We start from the raw sequence: 12,608 nt of genomic DNA, 5'->3' as shown, positions 1-12,608 counted from the left end.
AAGATCTTACAGAAAAACCTGAACAAACTTTTTTAGTCACCTCAATAATATTTTAATTACACCATGTCCCCTTCTCTGTAATATGAAAATTGGGGTTATTTTAAAGTAGCTTCTTGGGAATTCCCTTGTTGCCTAGTGGTTAGGATCCTGGGCTTTCACTAAGGTGGCCCAGGTTCAAGGCATGGTCAAGGAACTGAACTGAGATCTCACAATCCACATGTCACAATCAAAAAAAAAAAGAATAAATAAATAAAGTGCGTTCTCTTTTAGGTATGACTATCCTAGTAATTGGAGAAGGCAATGGCACCCACTCCAGTACTCTTGCCTGGAAAATCCCATGGACGGAGGGGCCTGGTGGGCTGCAGTCCATGGGGTCGCTAGGAGTCGGACACGACTGAGTGACTTCACTTTCACCTTTCACTTTCATGCATTGGAGAAGGAAATGGCAACCCACTCCAGTGTTCTTGCCTGGAGAATCCCAGGGCCTGGTGGGCTGCTGTCTATGGGGTTGCACAGAGTCGGACATGACTGAATCGACTTAGCAGTAGCAGCAGCATCCTAGTAATTGCCAGGATATCTCTTCTCTCACCTGTAACTTTTTTTTCCACCTGTAACTTTTATAGAAGTGAGTGTGTTCCAGGTTCTTTAAGTTCAGTTAAAAGAGAACCACCTGATCTAATTAAGCATGGCTTTTTTTTTTTTTGTCCATAAGTGCAGTCACTTTTCTGATAAGAACAAGTTGGCATCCTTATTTTACATCACATTTCCTGAAATACATGCTACAAATTTGAAGTATTTTGGAAATGCATCTAGGAAGTCTGGATTGGGAAGCTGTTTGCACTTTCTACAAGAACTGCTCAAGAGCTCAAGGACTGCTTGAATTAGGGAAAGATATCTGGTCCAAACCATCACAATCCAATTAAAAATGCTGAAAGTGTTCTGTGACCTTCCCAGGGACCTCTAGCCCAGGAGACCTACGGAGTTACTTGTTTGCCGCTTACCCCTCTGTTGTCCACATCCACACTAGAATCGAGGCCACAAGGCAAGTGCATCTTCTTTGGAGCTTTGCCCAATCTTCAGCTTCAGCTCTCTAGAGCTATTACGGGGACCAAAGGGTCGGAAGAAACAGCAATCTCATCAGAGTCTTGATTAAGTTCTTAAAATAGACCAAGGTGATGGAGAGATGCTTTTTCTTTTTAAAAAGAATTTTTTTGGCTTTATGGCATGTGGGATCTTATTTCCCTGACCAGGGATCAAACCCGCACCCCCTGCACCACAAGTTCAAGTCAACCACTGGGCTACCAGGGAAGTTCCAAGAGTGGCTTTTTCTGTGATTTTATCTCATCAGGTAGTAGAGAGGCCAGTAGGAGCCTCTGAAGACTTCTTTCTCCCCCAGGAAAAGAGAACCCTGGTCACTTTGGTAAAGTGTGCAGAGAGCTCAGACCTCTCTAGAGAGGTCTTCATGTCAGTCCCAGAAATTGGACACAGAGAAAGGCTCATTAAAGTCCCCAACATGTTAGGTTTGGGTCTTTAGATACCTAAAAAAAAAATCTCCTGGTAGTCCAGGTAAAACTCCAGTTTCTTTCTGGTTCACAGTTTCGTCTGAGGTCTTCTTCCTCCTTTGCCTTGTCTCTCGCTCCTGCCCAGCACATCCTTTGGGCTCACCAAGGTGAGACTGAACCCTTTATTGTTTCTTGGAAAGTTATTCTCTCTCTGTCTTGCCTCTGAGCCTCAGCCCCTGCTCATCTTTGTCTGAAGCCTGCCACCCCCACCTCTTTGCCTTTCTGGCTGTTCCAGCTCCTCAAAGGACCCTGCGCCCATGCTCCTCCTGCTACATGCCGAGCTGAGCTCTTCAGGAACAGAGCTTGGGTCTTTTATTGCCAACTCAAGCCATTGACGCTGGTTTTATTGGAGAGTGTGCAGACTGAGAGTCTTCATGAAGTGGAATTTCTTTGCATTAAATTTTTTTGATTACTATAAAAATTTGAAAAACACAGAAAGCTATAAAAAATGAAAATTTACCCTTTATACCACCCTAGAAGTTGCTACATTAACTCTTTTCTTACACTATGTGTTTGTTTATGTGGCTGTGTCGGGTCTTGGTTGCAGCACTCAGGATCCTTGGCCTTGCTGCAGCTTATGGGAGCTTTAGCTGAGGCATGTGGGATACCTCCCTGACCAGCTCCTGGCATTGGGAACCCAGAGTCTTAGTCACTGGACCACCAGGGAAGTCCCAGAAAAAGCTACGTTAACTCATATATTTCCTTGTAATCTTGTAAAAACACTATATGCTTGTTTATTCCATTTATGTGACAGATTATTGTTGTTCAGTCACTAAGTCATGTCTGACTGTGACCCTCATGGACTCCAGCATACTAGGCTTCCCTGTCCTTCACCATCTCCTGGAGTTTGCTCAAACTCATGTCCATTGAGTCAGTGATGCCATCCAACATCTCATCCTCTGCCACGCCCTTCTCCTCCTGCCGTCAATCTTTCCCAGCATCAAGGTCTTTTCTAGTGAGTTGGCTCTTGACATCAGGTGGCCAAAGTATTGGAGCTTTATCTTCAGCATGATGATTAATGATTCCTAACCTGGAGCAAATATGTAGTTCTTACATGTTATTGTCGTTCAGTCGCTAAGTTGTGTCCAACTCTTTGTGACCCCATGGACTACAGCATACCAGTCTTCCCTTGCCTTCACTATTTCCTGGGGTTTGCTCAAATTCATGTCCATTGAGTCACTGATACTATCTAACCATTTCATCCTCTGCTGCCTTTTTCTCCTTTTGTCTTCAATCTTCCCAGCATCAGGGTCTTTTTCAACGAGTCAGATCTTCGCATCAGGTAGCCAAAGTATTGGAGCTTCAGCAGCAGTTATTCTAATGAATATTCAGGGTTAATTTCCTTTAGGATTGACTGGTTGGATCTCCTTGAAGTCCAAGGGGCTCTCAAGAATCTTCTGCAGCACCACAATTCAAAAACATCATTTCTTCAGTACTCAGCCTTATTTATGGTCCAACTCTCACATCTGTACATGACTACTGGAAAAAACCATAGCTTTGACTATATGGACCTTTGTCACCAAAGTGATGTCTCTTTTTAGTACACTGTCTAGGTTTGTCATAGCTTTTCTTCCAAGGAGCAAGCATCTTTTAATTTCATGGTTTCAGTCACCATCTGCAATGCTTTTGGAGCCCAAGAAAATAAAATCTGTCACTGCTTCCACTTTCCTCACAAATAGAATTTGCCATGAAGTGATGGGACCAGATGTCATGATCTTAGTCTTTTTGAACATTGAGTTTGAAGAAACCAGCTTTTTCACTCTCCTCTTTCACCTTCATCAAGAAGCTCTTCAGTTTCTCTTTGCTTTCTGCCACTAGAATTTCATGTTAATTTCTCCTAAAATGTTATTTAGTTTACCCCAAGTTTAAGTTGTTTATATATGCACACTATATGTATGTACACACACGCATGCACACACACACACACACACACACACACACACACAGTCATCCAGTTCTCTCTTTTTTTTTTTTTTTTTTACTGTTTACTACTGCTTCCTAGGAAACTCATTCACTCAAATGGCTAACAGGCAGAGAATTAAAATCATCCCAACTTGTCAGGAGAGGACCACTTCTTGTTTGTCCACACACAAGCACCAGAGCCAGTTTTAAACTTGACCAAATCAATAATTGACAGTTTCCCATCAGTGCCTGAGCTTCTGAGAACCAGAGAGTAAGCTAAAGCACATTCTGGATCCCCCTTTACATGGCCAAAATCAATCCGTCCCGAGGACACCCCCCACTTAGGAAAGTCACCCATTCCTGACTTTCTCTGTCAGCTTTTCTCTGATGGAAACCTCTCTCCTGCTATAGTCTTTTCCTTCACATGTTGATTGGTGGACTTCTTTGGGCATCTCAGCATCACCATGCCTAAAATAGGACTTCTGATTTCTCTTATTCACCTTGCCTTCCTCTCAACTCTAGTCTCTCCCACGTGTTGACCTGTCCTAGCTGCACAGTCTCTTGCGCTGACCATGCTCCTGGCTGACTGGGCTCCTGGCTCTGACCGTGACTCCGTGTAGTGTTCTTAACAGCACGTCCCGAAGGATCTATTCAGAATCTCTGTCACATGATGTGAGTCCTGTGCTTAAAGGCTGCCTGTGACTTTCTGGAGTAAAAAGTCCAAAATCTCTGTTGCTATTCTACAAAGATCTGCAGAACTGGCTCTTGCCGTCTCTATAACATCAGCTCCCATGACTCTGTCTTTGCTCTTCTTGCTCCAGCCCTCAAGGGTTTCCCTGCACAAACCAGTGCATACACACTTCAGTCTTTGGCTGTTCAGACCTCGACTCATTCCTGAGTTCACTCAGATGCTACTCGTATCTGAAAACATTTCTCTGACTCTCCTAAACGCGCATTCCCAGGACTCCCTAAACCTTTAGCGTTGTTGTTTTTCCCTGGTCACCACCTGATGTGCAGTTTTGTTTGTGTGTGGGTTATTGGTCTTCTTTCTCTTGATGGTAACCTCTATGAACACCAGGGCATAGTTCTGGCAGGTTGCAGTCCTGGGCGTGTGACAGCGTCTGGATCCTGGTAGGTGATGAGAGTAACTATCTGAAAGCATTCAATCTCTGAACTTTCACCAGTCATGCAGAAGAAACAGCTAGGACAGTCGTTTCTATTCAAAATCTGGCTTTCAGGACCAACATGACCTATTGGATAGTCCTCTGACTGGGTGTCTCTTCTGGGCCAGATTTAGTGGATGACACAGCCCATTAAGAACAGTGGGACAAGTCAGTAAAAATTCCCTAAGTACTCACTTATAATTCATGTCTTCACATGTTTTATTTAAGTTTTTACATCTCTATTTTTATGTGAATTTTACTTTTACAACTATCCAAAAGAAAAAAAAAAGAATCTACCATAGGGATTTGACATACTATTTATTTTGAAACAGGTCTCAGTGTCTCCATAGTAAAATTTTGAGACAAATATGGCAGTTTTTGGTGGTGGTTGTTTTGTGTGGATGAGAAGGGCGATCTCATAGTGGCCCCTCTGAAGACGCCGCCACTTCTGGGTGAGAGGCGGCTGAGGTTTAAGCTCTGGCGTTGGCGTCAGCCCTGGGTGGAGTTGCCCTGGCCACAGACCCTCCGTGCTCCCTGCCCACAGCGTCGTGGCTGGCGTTTACCTGCAGCTCTCAAGTCACACCCGGGTTTCTTCAGCAGAGCAGGAGGGTGAGACCCTGACCACCCTTTCTCTTTTCAAATGCTTCGTCTCTGGTGGCACTGTTTCTCCTCCTCTGTTTGCATCGATAGCAGAAAGTGGCATCTGATCCCGAAATGGAAGTGGCAAGTGGTCATGACAGAGGCGTGGGGGCTAGTCCGCTGCCTCGTGCGAACAGTCCTGTGAGTGCAGTGGCAGAAGCTCAGTCACCGGAGGGGACATATATTTGCCTGGTCGTGCGTGAATCTGCTGCCCTGAGGCTGCTATAATGGGACACGTCCTCCGGGGAAACACTGTCTTTGCTGACAGACAAGGTTCTCAGAGCTACCTCAGGAGACCCCTCGCCTTTATACACGCCTGCCCCAACAGGAGATGCATTGAAGAGCCCCTTTCTGTCATCCATGTCATGTAGGAGGCCCTGGGTGGAGGGGGATATGGGAGCTCTGACCTGGGGGTCAGGGCCCCAACTCTGCTACCTGTACACTCGGTGGCCCGGGACTGGCCCCTCCTCAGTCAAACAAAGACTTTGGAGTCTGTCATTACCATTCTCTGTAATTCTCTGCTTGCATTAGACTCGCTGTGTCTCCTAGTCCCCCAACTCCTGGCGAACAGAGCTCTATATCACCTTACAGAACATGCCATTCCCCAGGGGCAGCAGAGCTCCAGCCAACGGGCCCCGTCCTTGAGCGGGGTGAAGGGCTGGGAGCCATGGAGGGAACAACTGCTCCTCAGAGGTCAGTACTCGGGAGGATGCCCCACAGGGCCCAGACACGAGGAATTCTATTTACATTGACAACAGCTGAGGACAGAATCACATAGAAATATTAACAGCTTCAGGCCACAGTCCCTAAATTGCAGAACAAAAAAATGCCATTTGTTTGGAACAGAACTTTCAATCCTGAGATTTTCTAGAATTCTTTATTTATTTACATTCCTTTAATAGGAAAACAAGACAAAAAGCTATTCTGGAATTCTTTTTTTTTTTTTTTTAGAGGTGAGAAGGAACAGAAAAAAACCTTTTCATATTGATTTTAATATGAAAAAGCATTAGAAAGCTCATGGACTTCCCTCATGAAAGTTGTACGTTCTTAACAAGAAAAATTCCAAGCATACACAGATTTGTCATATGAGTCATCTCCCAGTGTATCCCATGGCTTCTCCTCTTAAATAATGAAGAGCAGCCAGCATTAAACCTCAGGAGGCTGCCAGCAGCTGTTGCCACTGGATTATTATTCCCGTTAGATCTTTGGGGTGTAGTGTTGGCTGCAGGCTATCTTTAGCTGACCCCAGCACCTGGAAGGGAAACCAGTCACTCGCCATCCCTCTACTTATGAGATGAAAGATTTTCTGTCTCTAATAGGAGTCTCAGAATAACCACATCCTGACAAGGGTTCCCAGAAGTGATTATTTGAAATTCAAAATGTACTTCAAGTTTGCATTATTTTTCCCAATGCAGGAAGTTAGGATGAACTATAGTGCAGCTTCCACTGTGGCCTTGGATAATTCTGTCTGGCTACAGCCCTCGGAGGAGGTTGCACGTGTGTGTGCTAAGCTGCTTCAGTCTTGTCCGACCCTGCGACCCCATGGACTGTAGCCTGCCAGGCTCCTCTGTCCGTGGGATTCTCCAGGCAAGAATACTGGAGTGGGTTGCCATTTCCTCCTCCAGGGGATCTTCTCAACTCAGGGATCGAACCTGCTTCTCTTGCAGCTCCTGCATTGCAGGTGGATTCTTTACCACCAGTGCCACCTGGGAAGCCCCAGAAGGGTTGAGTCCTGTCTTTATTTTCAGAAGAGACTGAACTTTGCCTCCAGTAGCAGAGGTGTCACAGTCATGGTACCCAGATTGAAGGAGGGCTGTGAGGTGCTGGAACCGGTGGCAGGCAGCTCTTGCCAGGGGCCTTGGTGGTGGCAGGAAGAGTGATTCTCAGCCAGAAATCTTCTTGAGACACTGTGTTCAACCTCCATCTACAGAGCCAGGCCTCTTGTGGGGACTCTCACTTATAAGATGCAGGCAAACATCCTTGGAAATATAAGGCTGTGGGAAAAGCATATTTCCAGCTTCCTTCCTGTGAGCTGAGTCAGTGGATGGAAGGAGCGAGTGGCTTGGGGTGGAGAGTAGTGGCTGGGCTCTGGTGGAGGAATCACAGATGCTCGATCTGCCTTCTAGGAGGTATGTTTCTTGCACTCAGGTGTGAGGTGTGCAGGTTTGGGACAGAGCTGAATTTTTCCGGATTGAGAAACAGTCACAGTTGAATTCCACTGCCACCCCCTGCCCCCAACCCCAACAAAGGTCAGGGATCCATGTCAGACAAGCCGGGCAAGGGTTGTATTAGGACTGCAGTTCAAGTAAATGCTCCTCTTGAGCTAGGGGGCAGATGCTTAAAGTACCCTAACTTTGCTGGATGTACTCACTCAGCTGTGCAGGTAGGTGGGAGAGGGTGGGAGGAATTATGTGGATTCTGGTCCGAAACAGCTTCGTCTTCCTCTGTTCTTCTTGGCTAGGCAAGAAATAGCAGACACATTTTGTTTTAGGTTTTTGCTAATGCTCGCGTCACATTGGACTAATCTGGAGGGCAGTGTCACCTGGCGGGGAGCACCTTCTGGTGATTGCAGGGAGGTCCGGCACTCAGCAGCTCTCAGCGTCTCTTCCTCGCCTCAGGAGCCTAGGTGCTGATGGCCTCTGCACTGCAACATACACTTTAGTTAGAACAGCTACACATGACTGGCCTCATATCATGTCAGAGAACATCTATCTAATTGTGTGGGAGGTTCCAGTGTTAAAGCGTTACCAAAGCTGCTTCATAGAAAGGAGCACAGGCAAGGCTCCCAGCCCAGCCCTGTTGTGAGAGGGTCAGTGAAAAAGGTGCGGGGAGGCCAGTGTGACTGGAAGGGCATGTGTGGGGGCAGTGGTGGGGGGGGCCGTGAGGCCCGAGAGGCAGTGGGGAGGCCAGGCGTCCCAAGGAGCCTATGGGCTGGGGACCTGAGTGAGAGGAGAGATGCTGGAGGCCAGGGCAGAGAGGGTGTCTGTGGAGGGTCTCCTTGGCTGGTATGCGAAGACTGAAGTTGGAACACAGATGGAAGCGAGGAAGGCAGGTGGGGAGGCTTTTGCAGTAGTTCATGCAGGGACTTCCTTGGCAGTCCAATGGTTAAGACTCTGCATTTCCACTGCAGGGGGCATGGGTTCAAGCCATGGTCAGGGAACTAAGATCTCACATGCTGCAGGGTGTACCCCTTCAAGCAAATGATGATGGAGGCTTGAGCCGGGGTCATAGCGGATGAGGGAGTGAGAAGCTGATCTCAGAGAGACAACAGTGAGTGGTCTTGAAGCAGGATCTTAGTTCCCCTTGGTTCCTTGAACCTGAATCCTGGACAAAAGCCAGGAATCCTAGCTGCGACTCCACCAGGGACTAAGACTAGAAGCAAAGCCAACCTGGCTCTTGCCTCTGTTTGAAAGTAAGAATGATTTGAGAGATAAAAACTGCAAAAAAACGGGTTCAGTTCAGTTCAGTTCAGTCGCTCAGTCGTGTCCGACTCTTTGCGACCCTGTGAACTGCAGCATGCCAGGCCTCCCTGTCCTTCACCAACCCCTGAAGTCCACCCAAACCCATGTCCATCGAGTTGGTGATGCCATCCAACCATCTCATCCTCTTTTATCCCCTTCTCCTCCTGCCTCAATCTTCCCCAGCATCAGGATCTTTTCCAATGAGTCAGCTCTTCACATCAGGTGGTCAAAGTATTGGAGTTTCAGCTTCAACATCAGTCCTTCCAATGAACACCCAGGACTGATCTCCTTTAGGATGGACTGGTTGGATCTCCTTGCAGTGAGAGGGACTCTCAAGAGTCTTCCTCAACACCACAGTTCAAAAGCATCAATTCTTCAGCACTCAGCTTTCTTTATAGTCCAACTCTCATGTTCATACATGACCATTGGAAAAACCATAGCCTTGACTAGAAGGACCTTTGTTGGCAAAGTAATGTCTCTGCTTTTTACTATGCTATCTAGGTTGGTCATAACTTTCCTTCCAAGGAGTAAGTGTCTTTTAATTTCATGGCTGCAATCACCATCTGCAGTGATTTTGGAGCCCCCAAAATAAAGTCTGTCACTGTTTAGACTGTTTCCCCATCTATTTGCCATGAAATGATGGGACCGGATGCCATGATCTTAGTTTTCTGAATGTTGAGCCTTAAGCCAACTTTCCCACTCTCCTCTTTCACTTTCATCAAGAGGCTTTTTAGTTCCTCTTCACTTTCTGCCATAAGGTGGTGTCATCTGCATATCTGAGGTTATTGATATTTCTCCCGGCAATCTTGATTCCAGCTTGTGCTTCTTCCAGCCCAGCGTTTCTCATAATGTACTCTGCATATAAGTCAAATAAGCAGGGTGACAATATATAGCCTTGACATACTCCTTTTCCTATTTGGAACCAGCCTGTTGTTCCATGTCCAGTTCTAAATGTTGCTTCCTGACCTGCATATAGGTTTCTCAAGAGGCAGGTCAGGTGGTCTGGTATTCCCATCTCTTTCAGATTGTCCATAGTTTATTGTGATCCACACAGTCAAAGGCTTTGGCATAGCCAATAAAACAGAAATAGATGTTTTTCTGGAACTCTCTTGCTTTTTCCATGATCCAGCAGATGTTGGCAATTTGATCTCTGGTTCCTCTGCCTTTTCTAAAACCAGCTTGAACATCTGGAAGTTCACGGTTCACGTATTGCTGAAGCCTGGCTTGGAGAATTTTGAGCATTACTTTACTAGCGTGTGAAATGAATGCAATTGTGCGGTAGTTTGAGCATTCTTTGGCATTGCCTTTCTTTGGGATTGGAATGAAAACTAACCTTTTCCAGTCCTGTGGCCACTGCTGAGTTTTCCAAATTTGCTGGCATATTGAGTGCAGCACTTTCACAGCATCGTCTTTCAGGATTTGAAATAGCTCCACTGGAATTCTATCACCTCCACTAGCTTTGTTTGTAGTGATGCTTCCTAAGGCCCACTTGACTTCACATTCCAGGATGTCTGGCTCTAGGTGAGTTAGGGTACAAAGTTTATTTTCAGAGACATACCACCACAAGTGGGAGAGCACAGAAAGAAACTGTGTATTCAGACAGAAACAAAGCAGAAACACCCACCCAGACAGAAAGGGTCCCCTGTGATGAGGAGGGAGGTAAACCATTTATATGGGGCAGTTCTCCTGGGTCCTTTTTCTCCTCTGGCCAATTATCTTGTTCCTTTTCCCACACCTGCCCCGCCCTTGGGCCTTCTTCATATGTCTTTTTGCCAAGATGGATTCCAGCACAAAGGCTAATGGGAGTATGACAACGTTTATTATGGAGTGATGCCCACCTCTTATGACCCCCAAGGATCCTTCCTGCTGGTGTGGAGTTAGGGAGATTTCCTTTACCTCAGGAGTGATAGATAGGGTCGTTTTCTCTGTTTGCTCCCTCTCAGAGCTCACTTCCTGCCTCTAACTCTGTCCTTGGGTTGTCAGGGAAAACAAAGCTCCAATCTAGTCTGCTTGACAAATTCCATCTGCTCAGCCCAGAGGCCCGTCTATCTCCTGCCTCAAACTTGTGTGAATGGAGAGATTTTAAAGATTGGAGCAAACAGGATGTGCTGAGGGATTGGATGAATGGTGTGAGTGAAGTAGAGGAGACAAGGAAACACCCGGGGCTGAAAGCCTGGAGGGATGAGGCCTGTGTGGTGGAGGGGGGTGGGGGAGGGGCATGCACTGAGTTTCAGATGTGCCCTCAGCGGAGACTTGGGAAGCTCTGGGTCCCAGCCTCAGCCTGGGCTATGTTCCTGAACGTTCTTGGCAGATGGGTCCTCCCTGAGTGACTTGAGAAAAGTCTTTTGCAGTATTCACACTCAGCAGCCTGGGTGGCCCCGTGGGAGCGGACGAAAAAGTTTTCCGGTAGAATTCATTGATTCCTAAGTCTAACTGGTGCAGCAGAGGAAGAGTGCTGGGTGTGCAAACGACACCCCCTCCCCAGAGTGGTCGGAGAGCTGCCCATAGCCTGCAGGCAGGGTGCTGCGCCCACCACTCTGCTCCCTCCAGCCGGAACCCCCCAAGACATCCGCGCTCCCACTGCCCCCGGACACGTTGGTGATGTGGCTTCCGGCTGGGACTGGCCAGTGGCGCCTATGTGAGAGGCTGGGCCCCGGCACCACCCTTTGGCTTTTTGCATCCATGTTGCCCACAGGCCCAGAGAACAGCAGTGCCCCCATCCCCAACTGTCCCCTCCGTGACAGCTGTTTTGGGAGCAGGGAAGCCCAGAGAGCTTGCCTTCACGGGGGTCGAGGGGTCAGTGGAGGTTCAGCTGGCACAGCAGACCCATGCCCGCTGGGTCTCCGCACTCCCCTTCCTCTTCTCCCCCTTCCCTGGCTCCTCCCCCTGCCCCCTACCCCGACTCCAGGAGGTCTCCTGGTGTCCTCAGTCACTCGTGTGCGCACCAGTATTCACGGAGGAGTCTGCTTCCGGGGAAAGTGACCTGAGATCTAAGAAAATCCTTTATCCCCACGTTTCCCACAAGGAGCACTGAAGCGCACCGGGGACTGACTGGAACCTCCAGGGCTGCCATGGGATATTTTAAAATCTCAGGGAAAACAGTGATGCCACACACCATCTGTCGGACACAGTGTAGACTACTCTGGGTGATTGCAGTTTCCACATGAGGTGTACTGCCTTCCCGTAGATGCTGCTTATTCTTCTGTAGCTGAGTCTTCAGTGGTCACTGTGGTCAAAAGCACCCTGGGGAGTCAGGCGGAGGAGGAAATGGAGGTGGTGTTGGACTGGAGAAGTTGTTTAGTGTCCACACTCCGTTAGTAAGTAAATGTGATGAAGAATAAAATGCAAATAATTTTCTTCTAGTGTATATATATTATCTTTCTTTTAATTGGTTGCTAAGTTATCAGTGTATCAAGCCTTTTGAAGTTGAACCTGTTGGCTATTTCTTTTGATCAGGGGCTTCCCTTTCTTGGGACAGTCAGGGCCCGTGAACCAAATAATTTGGGGACCTCAACTTTGTAATGACAGTGTTTTCCATTAAAATTTGTTAAGTGTCAAATAACAGTCCCCACTGCAGACTGTTTGAGACCAACGAATGCTCTGCCTGGAGCTGTTTTCTATTCTCCTTCCTAGTGCTGTGCTGTTCATGAACTGTCAGGATCATTGGTTTTAAACGTGAACAAACATGTTCTCTCTTGTTTTCTTTCAGAGAGTGGGTTGATCGCGCTCCATCTCTTCATTTTCTGAGAGTGTTAATTTGTCTGAGACTCCTCATGAGGGATCCATGTTATCAGGTTGGTTGCAAAAAATAAAAATATTTTTTACTAGTTTGAAGATGAAATAAAAACTGGTGGGCTCTTTTCTGAAGCACAGCATGGTAA

General features: G+C 47.1%; 1 protein-coding gene across 4 annotated transcripts in view; it reads left to right on the top strand.

Moving 5' to 3' along the window:
• NEK10 (NIMA related kinase 10) overlaps nucleotides 1-12,608 on the top strand; it is a 263,826-nt gene that overhangs the window by 52,995 nt on the left and 198,223 nt on the right. For all 4 annotated transcript variants that reach the window (XM_070777294.1, XM_070777296.1, XM_070777293.1 and 1 more), the window contains one exon: nucleotides 12,437-12,521. In XM_070777294.1, coding sequence (XP_070633395.1) covers nucleotides 12,437-12,521 — 85 coding nt within the window. The remainder of the gene's footprint in view (nucleotides 1-12,436; nucleotides 12,522-12,608) is intronic.

Source organism: Bos indicus, chromosome 22 (genome assembly GCF_029378745.1).
Source record: "Bos indicus isolate NIAB-ARS_2022 breed Sahiwal x Tharparkar chromosome 22, NIAB-ARS_B.indTharparkar_mat_pri_1.0, whole genome shotgun sequence".
NCBI lineage: Eukaryota > Metazoa > Chordata > Mammalia > Artiodactyla > Bovidae > Bos > Bos indicus.
This window is presented reverse-complemented; position numbering and strand designations above follow the sequence as displayed.